This window comes from Delphinus delphis, chromosome 4 (genome assembly GCF_949987515.2).
Source record: "Delphinus delphis chromosome 4, mDelDel1.2, whole genome shotgun sequence".
In the NCBI taxonomy this organism is placed as follows: Eukaryota; Metazoa; Chordata; class Mammalia; order Artiodactyla; family Delphinidae; genus Delphinus; species Delphinus delphis.
The window spans coordinates 95,830,451-95,854,484 of NC_082686.1; the positions used below are offsets into that span (position 1 = coordinate 95,830,451).

At 35.8% G+C, this 24,034-nt stretch overlaps 1 protein-coding gene across 4 annotated transcripts in view; it reads right to left on the reverse strand.

The window, feature by feature from the left end:
• Window positions 1-13,800: 13,800 nt before the first annotated feature.
• Window positions 13,801-24,034, reverse strand: part of SKIL (SKI like proto-oncogene) — a 35,228-nt gene continuing 24,994 nt past the window's right edge. For all 4 annotated transcript variants that reach the window (XM_060011149.1, XM_060011150.2, XM_060011152.1 and 1 more), the window contains 4 exons: window positions 22,672-22,904; window positions 19,383-19,624; window positions 18,864-19,088; window positions 13,801-18,202 (listed from right to left, as the gene is read on the reverse strand). In XM_060011149.1, coding sequence (XP_059867132.1) covers window positions 18,044-18,202; window positions 18,864-19,088; window positions 19,383-19,624; window positions 22,672-22,904 — 859 coding nt within the window. In that variant the 3' untranslated portion in view covers window positions 13,801-18,043. The remainder of the gene's footprint in view (window positions 18,203-18,863; window positions 19,089-19,382; window positions 19,625-22,671; window positions 22,905-24,034) is intronic.

Sequence of the window (24,034 nt, forward strand, 5' to 3'; positions counted from 1 at the left end):
GCCAGTGGTCAAAAATCATCAGAGGTGGCCATGGCCAGAGTAATGATAACAACACCAGTAGCAACTCACATTTATGCAGCTGTCATGTACCATGTGCATGCGTTTATATTTTATAAATTATCTCATTTAATTCTCTTAGCAGCCCTTTATGGTAGGAATGATTCTTTACACATAATACTCACGAAGAAACAGCATGAGAGAGGCTAAGTTGCCCAAGTTCACATAACAAGGAAGGGGTAGCCTGCATCCCACCTCACTAACCATTCCTGGGAACCTGTCCTGATTGTCACTTTCTGAAAATTCCTAAAGGGCTCGTGTCTCTCTCTCTTTTTTTTTTTTTTTTTTTGCGGTACGCAGGCGTCTCACTGTTGTGGCCTCTCCCGTTGCGGAGCACAGGCTCCGGACACGCAGGCTCAGCGGCCATGGCTCACGGGCCCAGCCGCTCCGCGGCATGTGGGATCCTCCCAGACCGGGGCACGAACCCGTGTCCCCTGCATCGGCAGGCGGACTCTCAACCACTGCGCCACCAGGGAAGCCCTCGTGTCTCATTTTTGACATTAAAAGCTAGGCTGACAGCTCCTGCTCACTCCTCACTCATTAATTCTGAGCCTCAGTTCCTTGTAAAATGGGGCTATTAATGAATAGTTGGAAGGGTAGTATGATGGTTATATGAGTGGAGACACTTTGATTCCTAGGTGTTCAATAGATTTTTTTTTTTTTTAGATAAGTTAGTATCTGCACTCCACTGAGAACACTGCCTAGCCTAGAGTGAGTGTTGTGCAAGTGTAAGCTGTCATCATCATCATCATCATCATCACCACCGTCATCAACATCATCAAGTCACCTTCTCTCCATGCATTCAAGTAAGACCTATTATATGTACTTTTCTATCATGTAGAGAAGTTGTCCTTGGGCTATATTTACATTAAACAGTTTTAACTCCCTTTGATACATTTGGCTTATTATATTCCTCTATCAACAATCATGAGATTTAAAGATGAGAAGGATTTCAGTAAGCACAAGACTTCCTACTCAACACTCCAAGATATAGATCATAAGTCACAGGTAGTAAGCTTTCCCATATCTCTGCTGGGCAAATCACCATGTCTTCTAGAGAAGACTTGCCTCAAGGAGACCCCAAAGGAATCAACTGCAAGACAGAAAAGGCTCTGTAAGAGATGAGTGTCAATTAAAAAGCTGCAATAACCACCCAGGAGAGCACAGTGGGTAAGAATGCAGGCTGCCTGGCCTCGAAGCCTGTCTCCACCATTTCCTAGCTGTGGATTCAAGTTACCTCACTTCTCCGGGCCTCAGTTTTCTCATGTGTAAAATGAGGGTTAAAATAGTGCCTAACTCATAGGTTTCTTGATGATTATGTGAGTTAATGTACATACTGAGCTTTAACCAATGTCTGGTACAAGGTAAGGCCTCAGGGAACCTGGGCTGCTATTATATATGATATATATAATATGATTTTATATATATATACATACATACACATATATTTATATATAATTCAGAACCCTTGCTTTTGTACTCTTCTGTGTTCTCCTTGAACTCATACAAGTTTTGTTTGTAGGAAATACTATATTATAGGAATATGTCCGTTTTTTGAGTGAGTCATTGTGTTTGGGGCATTTCATCACCAGGGTCTACTGACCTGGATGTTTTCAGATATTTCCTTATAACATAAAAAAGAGCTTTTGTAAGAAGTAAAACATAAAACCCAAGCAACATCAATTCATTAAAAGAGAAGTTATGCAATCTGCACTCTTGCGACTCCATGAGCATTTGACATTCTAACAATAAAAATTCAACCAATCATAATTCAACAATGCCCAGATCACCCAAAGTTCTCACAGACACACAGAGGCACCTGTAAAGGCAGATTTCAGAACTCAGGCTCTAACTGGTAGACGGAGTTGTGAAGTTAAGATCTTGGAATGGAACTTCCTGAGTTCATATTCCAACTTGATTACTTGAGCTGTCCCTTATCCTATGCGACTCTCAGGTTTTTCATCTATAAAGTGAGACTAGCAGATGCCCCGATACAGTTATTGTGAGGATTAAGTGAGATAACTTTTACGAAGTACATAGCACAGTGCCCGGCACTGATGGGCACTCATAAATGTTAGCTACTTTTGGTATTATTCACAGGCAATATTGATCGATTGGAAATATGAGTTGCCTTTGATAAAGACTAAAACTAAAATAATTAGGTTATTACTATTGTTATCTATTAATGGGAGAAAAAAATCTTAAAATGAATGTTTAAATGATCACAGCACAGATGTACAAAAGGCCACTCAAGGGAGGCCAGCAAAATATAACCTATTTGAACGAATTAGCCATAAATAAAGAGTGTGTCCCTTGAAAAGAAAGTTGGGCAGCCATGGAAGAATAGAGACCTGGGAACCAAGAGGCAGAGAGAGGGCCGTGAGAATCCTCCACTATCCACAGGAGATGGAAATGGCATGGTGGCCGCAGAATCCGAGGGTGCGGCCCCTTTGGCAAGGCTCTCTGTAAAGTGGGGAAGTCCCTCAAGCTATCTTGGCCAACGTACTTTTCCTAAAATCATCTGCATTCTTTGGCTGTGACTCTACTCCCCAAGCCCTCCTCTTCATTAGAATCTGCCTTCCTACATAGCATAACTTAATAAACTGACATTCCAGGTCTACCACAGTCCCAGGTACCCTTTCAGTTGTGAGAAGCAGTCTCTCAGGGTCCAGTCACCCCAGATAAGTGAGAACAATGGATCCCCAGACCTCCCAGATGGAGGTTTTTCCAGTTAATTTTCTCCCAGAAAATTTTGCCATGCCATCTCTTCACATTTCTATCGTATGTAACAGAACTGGTAAGGTATAGCTGAAATCTGATTCCAGGTCTTCTGACCCTAAGTCCAATATTCTATCCATTATGAAAAATGTAAGAGTCTTTCCTATGGTCTGAGCATAAGTTCCTCAACTTATTCGAAGATATTTAAAGGGGAGGATTGAAGAGATGGTCAGTGCCCTAAACCCCAGATGTGTACTGAACAAAGGAAGCAGCCTGGTTAACTGTTCTTCTGTCATTTATACCTAAAAGTAGTTAATCAAACTAAGTGTGATTCAGTTAGAGTACAAATGCATATCGTACTGGCAAATGTATTTGTTGACAAGCATCGAAAGCCCACATTGAAAGCAAAGCTTGGGCCAAAGGAGTGGGCTCGCGGCGCCTACTAGTGGTTGTCTTTTATCATTGCATAGCTGGTAAAAACATTTTCTGTGTAAAGGAGCCTATGACTCGTAGGGAAACATGATTAACCGCAAATTCCAAATGTGTGATCATTAGATCCAAGTGGAATGTACACTTATTTGTGAAAGCTTTCCTCATATATTAAAATGTATCTCTTTAGGAAACCAAACATGAAAACATAGGACATATATGAAATTACTTAAGTGAGATTATTCATTTAAAAATACTTTTAATAAGACCCCTTTTTAAAAGGAGAAATTTCTCTGGTGGATTTCGCTATTTGGTAATGCAAAAATTCCACATACACACACATTTTTAGAAACACTGTAGTACCAATTCATAGTGTAAAATAATGTGTCAGACATAAGCTTTAAAAAATGAAATGCCATTTACAATAGCTAAGATATGGAAACAAGCTAAGTGTCCATCAGCAGGTGAATGGATAAAGATGTGGTATATATACAGTGAAATACTACTCAGCCATAAAAGAAGATGACACCTTGCCATTTGTGACAACATGAATGGACCTTGAGGGTATTATGCTAAGTGAAATACGTCAGACAGAGAGACAAATACTGTATTATTTCCCTCATATGTGGAATATAACAAACAAACAAAATAAATGAACAAACCAAACAAAAACAAACATGTAGAGAATAGAGTAGTGATTATCAGAGGGGAAGAAGCAGAAGGAAGGCAAAATGGGTAAAGGGAATCAACTGTGTAGTGATGGATAGAAACTAAATTTTTGGTGGGGAGCATGCTGTAGGGTATACAGAAATAGAAATATGATGTTATACACATGAAACTTATATAAGTCCAAGATCAGGACACCAACTAGCAGATTCGTGTCAGGTGAGAGTCCTCCTCCTGGTTCACCGATAGCAGTCTTCTCACTGTGTCCTCTTAAGGTGGAAGGCACAAGGGAGTTCTCTGGGGTCTCTTTTTATAAGGGCACTAATCCCATTAATGAAGGCTCCGTCCTCATGACTTAATCACCTCCCAAAGACCCCAACTCCAAACATCATCACATTGGAGATTAGGTTTCAACATATGAATTTTGGTAGGACACAAATACGCAGTCCATGACAGATGGGAATCTGAAGACAGCGCAGAAGAAATCAGGAGATGGGGATTATAACTGGTCTAGGGAGTGGGCAAGAGGCAGAGTGAAGGCCTAAAGTGGAACTCTCTCCAGTAGGAGGACGGGATGTGTGCTACTCAGGTCTCAAGCAGGAAAATCTCTGATTATCGAGAGATGCTGGCCTCAGTCAAGGTTTCTCCATCAAGAGAAGAGCAGCACCTTCACAAATTACTTCCATCTAGAATTTCAAATTCAACTAAGGAAAAATTTGCATTTTCAGGGTCCCATTTCTTGGCCTTCGTGGTGCAATTAAAATACTGTTCCTTCAGAAGCCATTTTATTCCAAATTTCCCCTTTGTCCACTTGGAGATAAAGCAAAATAATGAAAAGCTTGTACCTGGAGTATAAGGTTTGAGTCCTTTCCAAAATGTTTTCTCTCTTCTGCTTTCTAACAGCCAATTCTATTTATCTGCTTCTCTACCAGAAGTTTCAGAATACATTGGATGAAATCACTTCTAATTCAACCAATGAGATCATACTTCCTGAAGAGCAGTAAAAGTCCTTTGTTTTAGCTCTAACTGGGGATCACACTTACTAAAATATAATAGTAATAAAGTATGGAAGTATGGAAAGGGAAAATAAGAAAATTAACTAGAAAGCCACACTATTAAATTTGCTTAGAAATTAAGAGCAGGGGACTTCCCTGGTGGTGCAGTGGTTGAGAGTTCGCCTGCCGATGCAGGGTACACGGGTTTGTGCCCCGGTCTGCGAAGATCCCACATGCCGCGGAGTGGCTGGGCCCGTGAGCCATGGCCACTGAGCCTGCGTGTCCGACCTGTGCTCCGCAACGGGAGAGGCCACAACAGTGAGAGGCCTGCGTACTGCAAAAAAAAAAAAAAAGAAAAAAAGAAAAGAAAAAAAAAGAGCAGGTGTTTGCATTTAGCTACCTAAGGCAACAAAGTACAGAGCAATTTGTCAAACTTTGTCTTTTACTGAAAATGTATGAACTATAAAGTGATCAAAACTATCATGTGTCATTACTCATTTAATATATAATATAAAGTCATCGATTATGTTATCAATACTATACTGTTCCAATTAAAAAAATGGCTAGAAGAGAAGCTTATGTCTCAATCTTACTAATAGTTTTTGTTGTTTGTTTCTTACATAAATAAAGATCCTATTTTATGAAATTATTCTGAATGGGAACATTCTTGGACACCAAAGTCCCAGGGAGACATTAGAGCAGGGAGGTTAAGGGCCCTGGTTGGAATCTTGGCTCCAATACTTACTAGCTGTGTGGCCTTGGGCAAGTTATTTAAACTTTCTGATAAGTAACTCTGGTTAGAAACTATTATTCTATTTCCTGCCAGTAAAATGGTATTTAAAATAGTAATTATTTCATAATAGCCATGAGAATTAAATGCATTGCTACATGTAAAATGCTTGGAGCACTAACACATAGTAAGTACTCAATAAATATTAGCTTTAACACCAAAAAATAATCGGTTGATATTAAACCTGTTTGAAATTGCATAATCTTCTTTAAATTTTTTATTTTATTTTTTGCTGCATTGGGTCTTCATTGCTGCTCACGGACTTTTCTCTAGTTGCAGAGAGGGGGGCCACTCTTCGTTGAGGTGCGCGAGCTTCTCATTGTGGCGGCTTCTCTTGTTGTGGAGCACAGGCTCTAGGGGTGCGGGCTTCAGTAGTTGTGGCACTCAGGTTCAGTAGTTGTGGCTCATGGGCTCTAGATCACAGGCTTAGTAACTGTGGCGCTAAGTTGTTGCTCCACGACATATGGGATCTTCCCAGACTGGGGCTCAAGCCCGTGTCCCCTGCATTGGCAGGCGGATTCTTAACCACTGCACTACCAGGGAAACCCTGAAATTAACATAATCTTAACCTTCATATTACACAGCAGTGAAATTCAAAACATTTCGTAGTCTGATGAACAAGAATTTGAAAGGAAAGCAAATTGCACCTCTTCTCTAACTATAGGATAAGGCTTTTAAAACAGCTAAGATATTTCTAGCCACTCCCCTCTTTTTGCCATTAAGATTTAACAACTAGATACAATTCCTTTTTAATCAACTGATAATATTTTTGCAGAAATTAGCTTGGCCACTGGGGGGCTCTCACAGGCTCTCATTAATGCTATTTAAAAGTGATTCAATAAAAATAACTAACACAAAGAATGAACATCACCAAATACCAATAACACAACTGATAAATCCCGTTTCAAAAGTAATTCAGCAATATATATCAAATAGAATAAAATATGCATGTTCTTTGATCCAGCTTCTAAAAGTCTATCTAAAAAATTATGATGATGATATCACTTATACGTGGAATCTAAAATACAACACAAATGAACCTGTCTACAAAAGAGAAACAGACTCTCAGACATAGAGAACAGACTTGTGGTTGCCAAGGGGGAGGGTATTAGGAGAGGAACGGATTGGGAGTTTGGGATTAGCAGATGCAAACTAGTATATATAGGATGAATTAACAACAAGGTCCTACTGTATGGCACAGGGAACTGTATTCAATATCCTGTGATAAACCATAATGGAAAAGAATATGAAAAAGAATATATACATGTATTAACTGAGTCACTTTGCTATACAGCAGAAACTAACACAACACTGTAAATCAACTATACTTCAATAAAATTTTAAAAAATAAAATTCAGTATTAGTTACCTACAAAAAATAAAATAATTATTATGAAAGTGTTCAATTAACTTTTTCAATTTACATTTCAATTAAGTGTTCAACTAAGAACTAGATGATAACGTTATAAAATATTAATTTCAAAATGGAAATGGCTAAATTTTATTTCAAAATACCTGTACAGTTGGAGACTAGTTTTTAAATATAAATAAATATATTTGGAAAATATACACTGAAATATTAACAAGCGTTCCTTGGAGTAGTGAGATTGAGGGGTTTTACTCTCTTTTATTCTTTAGGCATTTTCCAATTTTCCATAATGAACATGAGTTGATTTTATGATGAGAAAAAAATGTTTAATTTTTTAATTTAAAATATTTTGGGAGAATTCCCTGGTGGTCCAGTGATTAGGACTCCACATTGCACTGCAGCAGGGCACGGGTTCAATCCCTGGTCTGGGAACTAAGATCCCACAAGCCACACAGCATAGCCAAAAAATAAATAAATAAAATAAAATATTTTTTAAAATTTTAAATATTCATTATTATAAGGGTCTACGAAGAGTACTCAAGTCCCTATACACTATGTGACCCTCCTGATAATTATGTGACTACCTCATCAGCAGTCCTCTTTACCTTCAGAACGTAGTTCAAGCCCTTTAGGATATAGGCTCACAAAGGCCCTTTATGACACAAACCCCTCAACAACCCTTACATTTCAATTAAGTGAAATCCCCTCCACCGTGCAGCTCCCTACCCCACACTATGTCCACACCAATCATAATGAACTCCTTGGACTTACCTCGTAGCGGAACACCACACCTTCTGGTCCCCTATGCTTTACACCTTCATTCTGCAAGAAGTGACCTCTCCACCCAGCTACTTAGCAGTCACCCAAAATTAGCCCAAGAACCTCCTACGACAGGACTTTCCTACCTCTTCCTATGAAGTTCTGAAGGGTCCCATAAGACCTTGTGCATGCTTTTATCAAAACATAAATTACCCATACTATGCTGTCTAGTTTCTAATTTAACCATGTGGATTGTTTTCTCAGCAAGAATAATATTGCATTCATTACTAGCCTCCAACTTATCCTCATGCAGATCCTTCTACCTAGAATGCCTTCCAGCACAGCCACAGCTCACATCTCTCTAAGTTCCATCCAGGTGTCATTTGGAACAGGAACATCCCTCACCCTCCAGGGTGAGCAAAGTCTACCCCTCAGGTTCCCCTAGCCCTCTGTATAGGACTGAGTCATGCTGCTTTCAAATTAGCTGTTCAGCTGTCTGGGAGTTCCTCAAAGGCAGAAGCTGTGTCTGACTCATTCCCCTAAGTCCAATATCTAGTAGAGTATCAGTGTCAGGCCAGGGCAAACAGTAATCATTGTTATCTGAGCTAAACACCTTCTCTTAATGCTTTCCAAACTAAAGTTCTAGCTTAATGTCTAAAATGCTGTGGTAGGGAATACCCTATCAGTTCAGTGGTTAGGACTCTGAATTTTCACTGCCGGGTCCTGGGTTCAATCCCTGGTCGGGGAACTAAGATCCCACAAGCTGCATGGCCAAAAAAAAAAGGGAAAAAATAAATAAAATAAACGCTGTGGTTTCAACCAACATCACTTTAGAGGAAAGTTCTTGTCCTATGCTGTGGTAAGCAATCTCTAAGATGACTCCCAGTGATCCCCACCTCCTGGTATTCACACTCTTGTGTAGTTCCTCCCACATTGTTCCAGCAATAGCACATGACAGAAGTGAATGAGCAATAGCACATGACAGAAGTGATGGTATATCACTTGCAAGATCAGGTTATAAAAAGACTGGGGCTAAATAAAAGAGTGGTAAGACAAATGATGAACTAGGAAACTCCATTATGTTTGATATTGGATAAACACTGATAATGTTTCCACAGAAACATCCAAAAAGAGAGAGAGAGAAGAAAATGTCAGGACCAACTTTGTTGATGCTCTGAAAAATAGTCAAAGGTTTATAGCAACAAAACAAATACCCAAACAAGAAAAAGCCATCTTCAAAATGATAGGGAAGTTTGGGGGCATTTTTATTCACCCTTTCACCTTCCCACCCCAGTGCAGCAGCAGTCTTGATCTTGAAGCAGCAGCAGCCCAGTTCCCAGTTCCCTCCCTTGAACAGGGAACAGAGGAGACTTTATTTGAAAAGCATCATGTACATCTATTCTGACATCTCTGGAGTATACATGAACTACCGACACAAGACTCTCATCTTCAATTTGCCTAACTTGGAACTTGGAAAAAGCAGTGGGCACTGCTTGCAAAAGATGCAAGGTGGACTACAGACTCACAGATGCCTGGGACAAAAGATTACAGGTATAGGAACTTTCCTGGCGGTCCAGTGGTTAAGACAATGCACTTCCATTGCGGGGAGTGTGGGTTCATCCCTGGTCAGGGAACTAAGATCCCACATGCCACACGGCCAAAAAAATAGAAGAAGAAAAAAAAAGATTACAGGTGTAAACAACCGATAGATTGTCTAAGAACTGGAGGATGAGTTAGGATGAGATTCTTTGGGAAATTAGGACATTCAAAAGCAGCTGTCTATAGGGGGAATTTAGAAAGCTACACACATGCCCAGGCAAGCTGCATACCCAGGAAGACCTGAAAAGGCCTTAAGTTTTCACTTTGGGCTGATTCCTAGGATCAGAGAAAGCCTACTGGAGTATTTGAAGGAGTGTTTTAACATAGAGCCAAGATGCAGAGACTGTGAGAAGTAGTTGGATTTCTTTGTTTTTCTGCTTCTTTTTAAAATTTTTTGTGAGTTTTTGTTGTTGTCTTGTTTTTTAACTCCTGACATTCAAGGAAATGTCAAAACATTAGCTGAACATGAGCTAAAGGGACACGTCCATGACCACACACAATAAGGAATAGTCTTTGCAAAATAGTGTGGAAAAATCTCAAAGCACGTGCACTACCACAGCCTACAGCAGTAATAATTTAAAAAAAGAAAAAGCAAACCTTGGGGAAGAAGGAAAATCTGATTTCCAGAATTACCGCATTATAATTGCCAGATGCTCAACTTTCAACAACAAAAAAATCACAACGCATACAAAAAAAAGTGAAAAATATAATCCATCCAAGGATCAAATTGATAGAAACCACCGTTGAAAAAGCACAGACATTGGACTAGCGAGAGAAAAACTTCAAAACAACTGTATTAAATATACTCAAAAAGCTAAAGGAAAATCTGGACAAAGAAATCAGGAAAACATTTTATGAACAAAATAAGAATATTAATAAAGAGATAGAAATTATAAAAATAAACCAAAGAAATTCTGAAGCATTATGGGGGTGTCCTAGAAGAAGAAAGAAAGGGGCAAAGAGATTATTTGAAGAAATAATGTCTGAAAACCTTGCAGATATGATGAAATGCTTAAATCTACAAATCTAAGAAGCTTAATATATTGCACATAAGATAAACTGACACATTATAATCAAACTGTTGAGAGACAAAATCAAAGAGAGAATCTTGAAAGCAGCAAGAGAAAAGTGACATCACAAATAAGGAATCCTCAATAAGATTTACTAGCTGACTACTCAGAAGAAACCTTGGACACTAGAAGTCAGTGGAATGATGTAAAATGTCAGAAGAAAAAACTTTCAACCAATAAATTTTTATCTGGCAAATCTGTCCTTCCAAAATGAGGGAGAAGTTAGGACATTCCCAGATCAACAAAAGCTGACTACCGCTAGACCAGCCCTACAAGAAATGTTAAAAGGAATCCTTTAGATTGAAACAAAAGGACACTAGACAATAACTTGAAGAAGTAAGAAGAAATAAAGATCTCCAGTAAAGGTGAATACATAGGCAAATATAAAAGCCAGAATTATTGCAGTTTTGGTTTGTAACTACTTTTTATTTTCTAAGATGGAAATTTATAGCTTTAAAGGCATCCATTAAAAAAGATCTCGGGCTTCCCTGGTGGCGCAGTGGTTGAGGGTCTGCCTGCCGATGCAGGGGACACAGGTTCGTGTCCCAGTCCGGGAGGATCCCACATGCCGCGGAGCGCCCACGTACAGCAAAAAAAAAAAAAAAAAAAAAAAAAGAAATAAAAAGGATTTTGAGAATACTGTGAACAATTGTATGCCATCAAATTAGATAACCTAGATGAAATTGATAAATTCCTAGAAATATACAATCTACGAAAAGCAACTCATGAAGAAATAGGGAATAGGTAAACCTATATAACTAGTACGGAGATTAAATCGGCAATCAAAAACCTCCCAACAGAGCAAAGCCCAGAACCAGATGGTTTCAGTGGTGAATTCTACCAAATGTTGAAAGAATTAACATCGATCCTTCTCAAACTCTTCCAAAACAATCAAACCAAGAAAGAACACTTTCTAGTTCATTCTAAGAAGCAGGATTAACCTAATAACAACAACAAAGACACTACAAAATAACAAAAAACAAAAAACTACAGACCAGTATCCCTTATGAATATTGCTGCAAACATCCTCAACAAAACCCTAGCAAATCAAATTCAGCATATTAGACTATATATAAATGTATGAAATGAACATGTACACCTTAAATTTATAGAATGTTATATGTCAAATTATTTCAAATAAATAAATAACAGCATATGAAAAGGATTATACACCATGAGCAAGTGAGATTTATTCTTGGAATGCAAAAGAAATTTCAACTTATGAAAACTAAGCAATGTAATATATCACAGCAATGAAATGAAGGGAAAAAACTACATTATCATCTCAACTGATACAGAAAAGGCATTTGACAAAATTCAACACCCTTTCATGATAAAAGAAAAAAACACTCAGTAAACTAGGTATAAAAGGGAACTTCTTAAACATAATAAATAGGCCATATATGAAAAAACCACAGCTAATATCATACTCAAAGATAAAAGACTGAAAGCTTTCCCTCTGAGAACAAAACAAGGATGCCTGCTTTAACCACTTCTATTCAGCATAGCATTGGAGGTTCTAGCTAGAGCAATTAGGCAAGAAAAAGAAACAAACGCATCCAAATTGGAAAGGAAGAAGTAAAATTATCTCTATTCACAAGTGATGTGATCTTATACACAGAAAATCCTAGATTCCACACACAAAAACTGTTAGAGCTAATAAATAAATTTAGCAAAGTCCCAGGATACAAAATCAACACCAAAAATCAACTGCATTTTCTACACACTGGCAATGAACAATCTGAAATAGAAACTAAGAAAACAATTCCAGTAAGAGCTAAAACTATAAAACTCGTAGAAGAAAATACAGGGGGAAATCTTCATGACATTGGATTTGGCAATGATTTCTTGGATATAGCACTAAAAGTACAGACAACAAAAGAAAAAATAGAAAAGCTGGACTTGATCAAAACTTAAAATTTTTGTGTATCAAAGGACATTATTAAGAGTGTAAAGACAACCTAAAGAATGGGAGAAAATATTTGCAAATCATATATCTGATAAGGGATTAATATCTAGAACATATAAAGAAGTGCTACCACTCAACAACAAAAAACAAACAACCCAATTTAAAAATGGGCAAAGAACTTGGATAGGCATTTCTCCAGTTGTATATGTACAAAATGGCATATTATTCAGCCATAAAAAGGAATGAAATTGATACGTGCTACAACATGGACGTACCTTGAAAACATTACGCTAATTGAAATACAATGCTAAATCAGACACAGAAGGACAAATATTTTGATTCCACTTATATGAGGTACCTAGAATAGGCAAATTCATAGAGATAGGAAGTAGAATAGAAGATACCAAAGGCTGGAGGGAGGGAGGGAGGAAGGGAGGGGGAATAGGGAGTTATTGTTTAATAGGCACAGAGCTTCTGTTTGGGATAGTGAAAAAGTTCTGGATCTAGTGGTGATAATTACACAACATTTTGAATATACTTAATGCCACTGAATTATACACACACCTTAAATGGTTAAAATGGTAAATTTTATATGTACATTTTGCCACACACAAAAAAAGTTTGGAGGATATGGTAACCAGACTCTAAGATATCCCCCAATAATCCTTGCCTCCTGGGATTCATTCCCTTGTATAATCTCCTCCGACTGAGTATGGGCTGGACTTAGTGACTGACTTCTAACAAATAGTACAAGGCAAAAGTAACAGTATATGACTTAAGAGTCCAGGTCATCAAACAAATTGTGGCATCACTCTCTCCTTTGGATCACTCATTTGGGGGAAGCCATGCAGGTCATCAAACAAATTGTGGCATCACTCTCTCCTTTGGATCACTCATCTGGGGGAAGCCATCCACCATGCTGTGAAGAGCTCCATGAACAGGTCCATACAGTGGGGAACTGACTGCCTGTCAATAGCCCTGAGTGAGCTGGGAAGCAGATCCAACAGCTGTCAAGCTCTCATATGACTTCAGCCACAGGTAACATCATAAAAGCACCTTTCTAACAGCTCTCGAGCCATCACATTCAACTAAACTGCTCTTGGATTTCTGACCCTCAGATACTGTGTGAGATATGTTGTTTTAAGCTGCTAGATTTTAGAATAGTTTGTTATGCAGTAATTGACAACTAATACCAGAAGTGGAGGTGAGGAAAAGATGTTAAAGCAAGAGTCCAAGTATCTTGAAAGAGAATAATCACAAAATGCTATGTTCATCACATATTACATAAAATTTCACATTTTACAATTAAAAAAAAAAAGTTTCTCAAGTTAGTTATTTGCTATGTAATGAATAGACTTTAAAGAAACAAAAGGAGAAAATGTCAATTTTAAGAAACAAGAACATTGAACTCACACAGGATACCAAGAAAGCTTGAATCAATTTCATTGGCATTAAAAGTTTTTATTTGGAATTTAATCCACAATCTATACAAGTTATTTACAAGGCATGAAAATGGAGAACAGCACAAAATACAGTTGAGGTATAAGCTAAGAGCACAGTATGTCATGTTTCAATAAATATAATTCAAAATTTGTAAACTAAGTGACCAGATAGATGAGTCTTGTTTTATAGTAAAACCATATAAAATATTTATTTCACGTGAGGTAGAGGACAGTTTTGTGTGTCATGTAATACAACCAACCACAGCAATTTTAACCATAAAACTGTACATCATTGGCAAGATTTTAAATTGAATTATGGTCAATGTAGTCAACAATTTGTTTCAACAGTTGCACAACAGATCTTTCATTTACTGCCTTCACAGATTAGAACTTCAGAAATACTTTAAGACTACTGTGTTGGCTTAAAATTATCAGGACAAATAAATACTTCTAACAGGGTGGTTAAAAGCAAGTATATTTTATTTCTCCCAAACTATAATTCCCCAAGAGTTGTTCAAGATTTAGCAATTCTTTTAGTAGGATTTTTTTTTTTTTTTACTAGAACTACTTTAAGTATGCTGTGCTTTATTTTCAAGTGAGGTATTTATATTGAAGAAAAAAAAATCTTACGAATTTCTCTTACATTCAACTAACTTAATACACTATTTTGTTTTCTGGGCTTAATTTTTAAAATTTCGGTTTTTACATTTGTTCACTTTAATTCAAACACAGTAGCACTATATAAGACATTTAATTCTATCACTAAAAAACAGGCTCAAAATTGCATTATGTATTATAGTTTAGAAGCCAATTAAAATGGAAAGATTTTACAAAATAAAAAAAAAAGACTGTCCTTTTAAACAAGACGCAATATTGAATACCCATACAAATTTCTTCCAATAATGGAAATTCTTAAGTGTCTTACATAGAAAAAAATTTTAAGCTGTTTAAGTTATTCAACCCCACAATGTATAATACAGCAGTAATGTGTCCCTTATTGCTGGCAGCTCAATAAAAACTAACAAGTAGTTTCAAGCACAGAAACAGATGTACAGTGTGAGCACAACTTTTCATTCCATTAATTTTTAATATCCTGTCGTGCAGATTAAATGTGTAAGAGCAAATAAAAATGAGGATTCTTCCCTAAGCAATCAGAAGTAAGTCATTGAGAAGAAAATTTTAGAAACTGATCAAAAACCTTCAGCACCAGCTTTCCTATTACATTTAGGGAAATAACCTTGAGCATGTTTCATATTACTCAAGTTTCTTTATCATTTTACTTTCCTTCAAACAGAAGCCATAGATGTGCAAATAAAATGGTTGTTCTGTCATGTCTTCTAAAATATATGGATAACCTGCAAGTATCATTGTACTCAGTCTATTACACCTACTTTAGTAACTGGTTTTCAATTCAATATGTACAAATGATTTTATAGCTCAACTGGTAATATATTAAATATGTTATAAAATTAGTTCAAGAACCATAAAACGTCCTGACTCCTGGACACAGAAATTCAAGCAAAAGAATATGCTTTACAAAACTAAAGCACAAGCCAAACTTACATTGTTGGTCAAAGCCTTTCCTAGTGTTAAAAGTTGCATTTGTGAAATAAGGGTTGTTTAGAGCTTCCTCAATGACAGGTTTTACATTTACTATAGATTTGGTACCTTTTTCTCATAAAGTTTAGAGTATAGAAACCATCATCACCCAAATTAAACATTACTCATCACCCAGTAAACTAACATTCTATCTTTTCTTCCTTTTAAAGATGCTCTAGCACTTTTGATAGGCTGTTCCTTTAATGCAGCTTTTTAAAGTAAATATTTTTATATTTTTCCTAAAAAGAAAAATATTATGACGTCTGAGGGAAAATCCGCTTGCCTGATGAATTGGCACACAAAAACTAACACTGAAACAAACTTTAAGCTAGCAACCAACACACAAAATGAGCATGCAAAAATAGAATAATTATATGGATATTTTAGCAGAGGCCACTTGTAGAGTATTACAAAGTCTCTATATTTTCAAGCTACGTTGTACAGTTTAACTTGAAATTACTTTTAACTATAATAGGCATACTATTTACAATTGACTAAAAAAACATTTTCAAAGAAGTTAGACAGAAACTGATGGCACATCAGTGTATCTTCTGGAAAATGAAGACTACAATTTCATGTGGCAAGTTTCCCTTATGTGAAGAACTAGAAAAAATAGTTCTTTACTCAACTCTACATTAAGAGTTTATGATAATTTAAAGGTGATGAAGCATTGCTTAGAATTTTTAAATAACATATTTCAAAGATTAAGCAATTTGTTTTAGAAGTTTTGAGTTGAAACTTAAGTAAGCTTACCATTTAACTAAGTAACATAAGTAGATTTTGAGTGAATTAGAAAAATAAATGAAATTATAGGGGCCTGAATTATATGTCCCAAAAAGCTTAGCTGTGACACAACTAACACACAACTAAAATGAAACGGTATCATAAAATGTATTTGTGATTTTTCTTTCTCCAGATAAAGAAACGGTATTAGGAGGATATGTCACTTTTAATATTTGTTCCTATATGTCATTTTAACATGTGTTCCTCCTTAAGGAGGAACAAGAATCAACAAATTAATTGCAGGTTTAATACAGTCGAAGTTAAATGGAAAATAGAAAATACACATTTAGACCATACTCTAGTATTGGGAAGTACAAAAATTCTTTTAGGATATATAAGTACCATTAAACAAAATATGAAAATAACTGGTTAAATGATAACCTACTTATTTTTGAAGTTCTATACCAAGTATCTATCAACTAAGATGGGAATAGTAAATAATCTTAACCTTAGCTGATATATTTAAAAAATAAACTTAGCTCTCAAGTTAATTTCATACAGTACCTTACACGAGAACATAAACATAAAATTCATGGGATAATAAGGTCAATTAATGGTAGCTTCAGGAAACTTTCTTTAAAAAATGCATACTAAGAATTTTACCTAGTATCTTTTAAGCCAAGAATTAACTAATATGAAATTTGCCATTAAAGAATGACAGGATTTTCTGTGCAAAAAAAAAAAGAAAAGTGCAGAAGAAGTTGCCCCTCCCCCAAACTATGGAATTCCTGTCTTCTAAAAATTATCTAAAAACCTTTTAGTAGCAGATAACTAAACTTCCCTATATTAACCTATCATACACTACCAGTTGACTGTAAATTCCTGATTTTGATATTAAATAGTAACTGAAAATGGTCCATTCGTGCACATTTTGGTAAGACTTAACATTTAAACATACAAAAGTCCAAAATAACCTTCAAAGTGTTTAATATTTTACAATTTAAAGGAAGACAAATCCATTATATAAGTTTCAGGAAGACCCACAACTACATATAAAAACTGTACAGGAGGATTATGGATTGTATGGGAACTGATGTACATCAATTTTTCTCAAGTACATTAATATTTTCACACCACTATTAACAACATAAACAAAAGTTCAAAAATTATTACATTTTATTCCCTCTTCTAAAGTTGCTGCATAAAATTTTTTTTCTAAATATAACCACATTTAAACAGAAAATCTAATTATAACCGCTTCTTGTGTTTAGCAGCAGTGTATAAGAAAGCATGTTATCCTTCCCCATGGGGTGTGCCATAACCTCAACAATGAAATTCCTCTATTGACAAAATGTCTTAGGAGATATTAAATAGAGGAGAACTGGTGGAAATTCAACAATATGAACAAAATAAAAGCAGATTTTGATTATAATAATGAGTATACTATATTAACTTAGAAAGGAGATTGTGTTCATGAAAAAAAATGGAGATTCAACCCCTTGAGTAGCTCTATATATGAAATATGAAGCCACCATTGTATCTAAAATTGAATCTAAAATATGGATAACAAAATTGATCAAAACTATTTTCCATCACACAATGCAGCTTTTAAAAAGTATGCAACTGCTAAATTGCATTAGAAATATAGGCAGATTATGTAATAGTTGAAACCGTAAAGTATTGTTACTAAGCTGGTTGAAAAAAAAGTACAAAGAAACATACATTTTCATTCATTTGGAAAATGTAAAAATTTATATACTAATATATAATCTCTTCACTTTCTCTGATCTACAAATGGATACAATGCCTAGTTATTTTCATGCAGATAAATTGTTCAGAATTCAATTACCAAAGCAAATAAACAAACAAACAAAAATAAACCCTGTTGGGAACACACAGATGAATCTATTTAAAGGTTTCTATTCTTTAGCAGTCTTCGATGATTTCAAAATTTGCAGCTTTAGCTCTTTTATCATCATCTCTAACTTCTGTCTTGCCTCTCGTTCCTGTCTGAGTTCATCCTGGAGTTCTTGCCTATCAGCCTCGGCATGGTCCAATCTCTGTCTCAGTTCTGCCAGCTGTGTGATTTAGAAGACTGTGTCAGTTTTCATTCAGTGTTGTTTTTCCACTTACTCCTCACATCATGGCAAAGACCTACTTTCAAATTACTTATTACAAAAATGAACTATTTCATGCATGCATCTCTTGAATACCTAATACTATTAATCAGACTTTGACATGACCTAAAATGAGGGTGAAACAAAAGGTCAAGAGAACTGAACACCCAGAACACTTTCATTATGCCCTACACTTCAGTATACCTCTCATCACAGCTGGCTCAGGTTAAGAGTTATTTGTTCATCTTCCCCAAGTTGTGAGCTACTATTCATTTTTGCCCAAGTGCTGTGAACACAGTGGGCAACAGTTCATGTTTGTTAATTCGTTGATTTGAAAGCCCATATACTACATTAAAATAACATAACCTCTGATATTCAGATAGCTAGAGATTAGCAATTTGGACAACTAAACTACAGAAACCTGATAAGTTTAAAGTAATAAAGTAATCAAGGTCAAAAAATCATCTTGGATGATATAAAGTTGTGTTTAACAGAACTGTCTATTTTGAAATCTAGTCTAAATGAAATGAGCTTAACATAAAGTAATTTCTTTAATGAAATTAAAATAACGGCTTCAATTTCCACATTGAAAGGGCAACACTATACAAACTGTAATTCTTACCTGTGCTGCATATTCAGCCTCTTTATCTTTCTCTAAATTTGAGTCACAGGTACATTTTTGCTTCATTACCTGCTCTAATTTTTTCTCTAAGTCTTTCTGTTCAACATAAAATTCTTCCATTCTTTGAGCATGTTCATTCTGCAAAGATTCAAGCTCTTTCTGTAAATTCTGCTGTTCTTCAGTGAGTTCCTTCATAGCTTTTGAACTACTCAACATTTCAACTTCCTGTAATTTAAAGAATCACAATATAATTTTTACTTTATTTCCATCACATTAGAATTTTCAATTCAGGAAAAAACAGGACAGAAAATATCTAAAATTCAGCTGTCATATCAATTCTATACATAAGTAATTATCTTGAAAACTATCTTCTCTAAGAATTTTAAAGTATATTAATCTTTCTTATAAATGTAAAACTGAATAATCTTAAATACATTTATAGCATCTCATCTTGACTTTCCTTAAGAATATGCAAAAGTATCTTTTCACAATGGACTATCATTTAGATAACAATTTTACCATCTGAAGTTGTTGCTTCTTCTGCAAAATTGAGTTCAGTTTTTCCTGTTGTTTTACATAAGTTCTCATTACTTCTTCCATGATTTTTCCCTTATCATCCTCACAAATAACATCTTTGACAAGAAGTGGCGATGAAGCTGCAGCATCACGGTCAGTTCCTGCCTTGCCTGTGTCTCTGGCTAAGTTGCAAGTGGTAGGCTCAGGTTTCTTTTTGCTTGTAGAATTATTCGAGACTGATGGATCTTTGAAAGGCAAAAATGAAGTAACAGAGTATGAATATCACTCTGTTAAAATGTCACTAGAACAATCCATAAATGAAATTAAGAAAACAATTTCATTTACAAATGAAATAAAAAATAATAAGATACTTAGGGATAAACTTAACAAAATAGTATAAAACTTGTAAAATGAAAACTACAAAACATTATTGAAAGAAATAAAAGACCCAAATAAATGGAAAGCCATCCCATGTTTATGGATTGGAAGATTTAATATTGTTAAGATGATATCATGATCTGAATGTCAGTGACCTCCAAAATTCATATGTTGAAATCCTAGCCCCCCAATGCAATGGTATTGGGAAATGGGGCTTTCAGGAGGTAATTAGGTCATAACGGTAGAGCCCCCATTGATGGGATTTATGCCCCTATAAAAGAGACTCCGGAGAGCTCTCCCACCATTTGAGTACACAGTGAGAAGATGGCCATCTATGAACCAGGAAGCAAGCAAGCCCTTGCCAGACCAAATCTGCTAGTGCCTTGATCTTGGATTTCCCAGCCTCTAGAACGTTGAAAAGTAAATGTTTGTGGTATAAGCCACACAGTCTATGTTATTTTTGTTACAGCAGCCCAAATGGACTACAATAAATGATAATACTTCCCCAAATGATCTATTTTTTCAATGCAACCCCTATCAAAACTTCAACTGGCTTTGTGGCAGAAACTGACAAGCTGATTCTAAAATTCACGTGGAAATAAAAGGAAACCAAAATAGCCAAAACAATCTTGAAAAAGAATAACAAAGTTGGAGGACTCACAATCCCCAATTTCAAAGCTTATTACAAAGCTACAGAAATCAAAATTGTGTGTAGTACTGGCATAAAGACTGAGCCCAGAAACAAACCCGTACTTTTACGGGCAACTGGTTTTCAACAAGGGTGCCAAAACAATTCAATCAGGAAAGAGTATTCTTTTCAACAGTGTTGGGACAACTGTATCCATATACAAAGAATGAGGTTGAACTTCACACCTTATATAAAAATTAACTCAAAATGGATCATGGACTTAAATGTAAGAGCTAAAACTCTTAACTGGATTAGGCAATGGTTTCTTAGACATGACACCTAAAGTAAGCAACGAAAGAAACAATAAATTGGACTTCATCAGAATTTAAAACTTGTGTTTCAAAGGACACTACCAAGAAAGTAAAAAGACAACTGACAGAATGGCAAATTCTAGTACCATAATGTACAAAGAACTCTTACAATTCAGTTGTAAAGAGACAACCCAATTTAAAAATAGGCAAAGGATCTCAACAGGCACTTCTCCAAAGATTTGCAATGTCCAATAAAAACATGAAAAGATACTCAGTATCATTAGTCATTGGAGAATTACAAATCAAAACTATGAGATATCATTTCACAACCACTAGGATGGCTATAATCAAAAGACAAACACAAACAATAACAAGTGTTGGCAAAGATGTGCAGAAATCGGAGTCCTCAGAAGCCGCTGCAGGAAATGAAAATGGTGCAGCTGCTTTGAAAAGTTCGGCAGTCCCTCAAGATATTAAACATAGAGTTACCATTTGACCCAGCAATTCCACTCCAAAATACATAGCCAAGAGAAATGAAAACGTATGTTCACATTAAAACTTGTGCATAAGCGTTCATAACAGCGTTAGTCATAATAGCCAAAAAGTGGACACATCCAAATGTCCATCAACAGATGAATGAATAAAATGGGGTATTATTCATCCATATGATAGAATGTTATTAAGCCATAAAAAAGGAAGAAGTCCTAATACATGCTATAATATGGACTGAGAAAATATCCTTGGTGGAAGAAGCTAGACAACAAAAGGCCATATGCTGTAGGATCCCTTTTATATGAAATGTCCAGAATAGGCAAATCCATAAAAACAGAAAACAGATTTATGGCTGACAGAGCCTGGTGAAAGGGAAGAAGGAAGAGTAACTTCTACTAGATGACAGGGTTCCTTTTTAGGGTGATGAAATGTTCTGAAATTGAATAGTTGTAATCATTGCACAACTTTGTGAATTTACTAAAAGCCACTGAATCGTATACTCTAAAAGGGTAAATTTTAAGCAATGTGAATTACATCTCAACAATTTTTTTAAAGTCTCTAGAATTAAATAATTTAGGAAATATAATGCAAACATGGTATAATGGTATTAATACATTACTAATTATTGTTTGCCATCTTTAAATCCAAGGAAAACTGAGTTTTAAAAATCTCAAAATTAAAGTACAAAAACTCCGAAGAATCTCAATTATCTATGAAAACAGGTAACTAGAGGACTCTTAGACTGCTCTGAGAAAGCTGAAAAGAACTGTTGCACTTGCCTAAGCTGTTAGCAAAGCTCTGCATCTATGAAGAGGGTAACACAGGAAGCATGTGAGCAGACATGTCTTGTCTGGTCCACAGTATTTTGAAAGGCACCGTAACTATGCAGTATTTTTTTAATGTCCAGCCGGCATTCTGCATTTATGCCATCTGCCTGGCGCCCACAGCTATGAGTTTTCAAACCTTGCTTATTCCATGACTAAGTGTCTCTGAGTCCTATACCTAACTACTCTTACATACACTTTTTTTAAAAATTATAGTTGATTTACCATATTATATTAGTTTCAGGTGTATAACAAAGTTGATTCAATATTTTTATAGATTATCATATACTTTTCACATTATTAGTTAAAAGGTTTCTCAGTTCACAGCAAATTAGAAAGAAAAATAAGGACCTTTTAAGAAATCTGACAGTAAAGAAAAGGCAGGAAGAAGGAAAAATAATTAGACAAAAGTCACTTGCAATATGCAGCCATATAGTCTATTTTCTAGCTCATTAGCCTCTCTATATATATCACCATTCTAGATAAGCAGAACAACTGAGGGTCTATGTAGTCACTCAAGAGTTTTGAAAGGTGGTATTTTTTTTTAAGATAAAAGCTTCCATTATCTGGAAAATTCTCTTAAACAGAAGTCCTCTTTGAAAATGCTGAATATGTTTATTAGATATTTGATTTTAAAAAGATAATTTCTGAATACTTACCTAAGCGGCTATATAATTCTCGACTTGTTTTTAGATCCATTTTCTCCTGTTCCTCCAGTGAAACATCTGGATAAGACACTATTTTTTGAAGTTTCCCACTACTGTGAGGCTTCTCTGAGTGTCTTGGTATAGATCTACTTGCCTCTGTCTTTGTGACCTCTTTAGGCTGGGATACAGCCGAAGTAAGCGACACATTTGGGGCAACCACTTTATCACACATGTATAAGTAGTAGCTGAAAACAAAGAATGGCCAAAGAAGATACATATTACATTTAGGTAAAAAGCAAAATATATTACATCAATTTCTATGGTTAAACAATTTTCTTTAAATCAAAACAGATAACAGAACAACTCAGAAAATAAGGGTCATAGAAAGGAATTCTTGAAAAATAAGTAGTTGAGGCAGAAAGAGTAAAATTATCAGGTTATTTTTGTTATTTTACAAAAAGTAGTTTCTAAGCACTTAAAAAGATAATGGAAAATCAGTCTCTTCTCCTTCCCTCAAAACCACGAGAACTAAAGCCATGAAGTACTTTACAGAGCAGTTCAACAGCCCTGAGTAGGTAAGGTTTATGCCGAAAGAAAACAGACTATACACTACTCTGGAGGACTATTTCCGTTCCTGCCACCACTCCAAAGCAAGGAATCCTTGCCCTTTATTGTGGTGAGACTGATTCAGTCCCACACTGCAAGGCTATGGCCTGACTCATCACAGCCCCAACAAAGAGCTCCCAGGGCCCTTCTCCCTTCTCAGGGAGAGAACCAGCATTCTGAATGCTGCTCAGCTACTGGGCAGTCCTCCTTGGATCAAACCCCCCAGAGCAATCTTCTGAAAATACTTTAGCATTTCTTACTTATTTGATAAAACAGCAATAATAAATTGTGCAAAACTAAGATCAAAGGGATAACTACCAATTTTACTCAAAGCTCATATAAAATTGTTCAGGAGATTATCTGAGAGACTCATGGAACAAAATTTGAGCTACATATTTAAGTGCCACATGATTAACTATAATCTGCTTAACCTCTAGCCAAAAGATGCAACCATTTAACTGACCAAACACTTCATCTTCTGAACTCGAAATAATCTCGTCTCATATCATTTTCCTTGTACAGGACATCTATATAGTCCCTCTTTACCAATCACATGAATTCTGAGAATGAAAACTCAGTATTCTGCTAAGAAAACTGACAGGTTTATTACTGCCCAAAAACTTACTTCAAATGTAATAGGAATAGAAGGAACTATATAAATGTAAGTAAGATTGAGATTCTTTATCACTGTGCTTGGGGAGATAAATATGTACAGTAGCAGATAAAAATCTAGGTTTTATAAATATAAACTGTAATCTAAGATGCATTT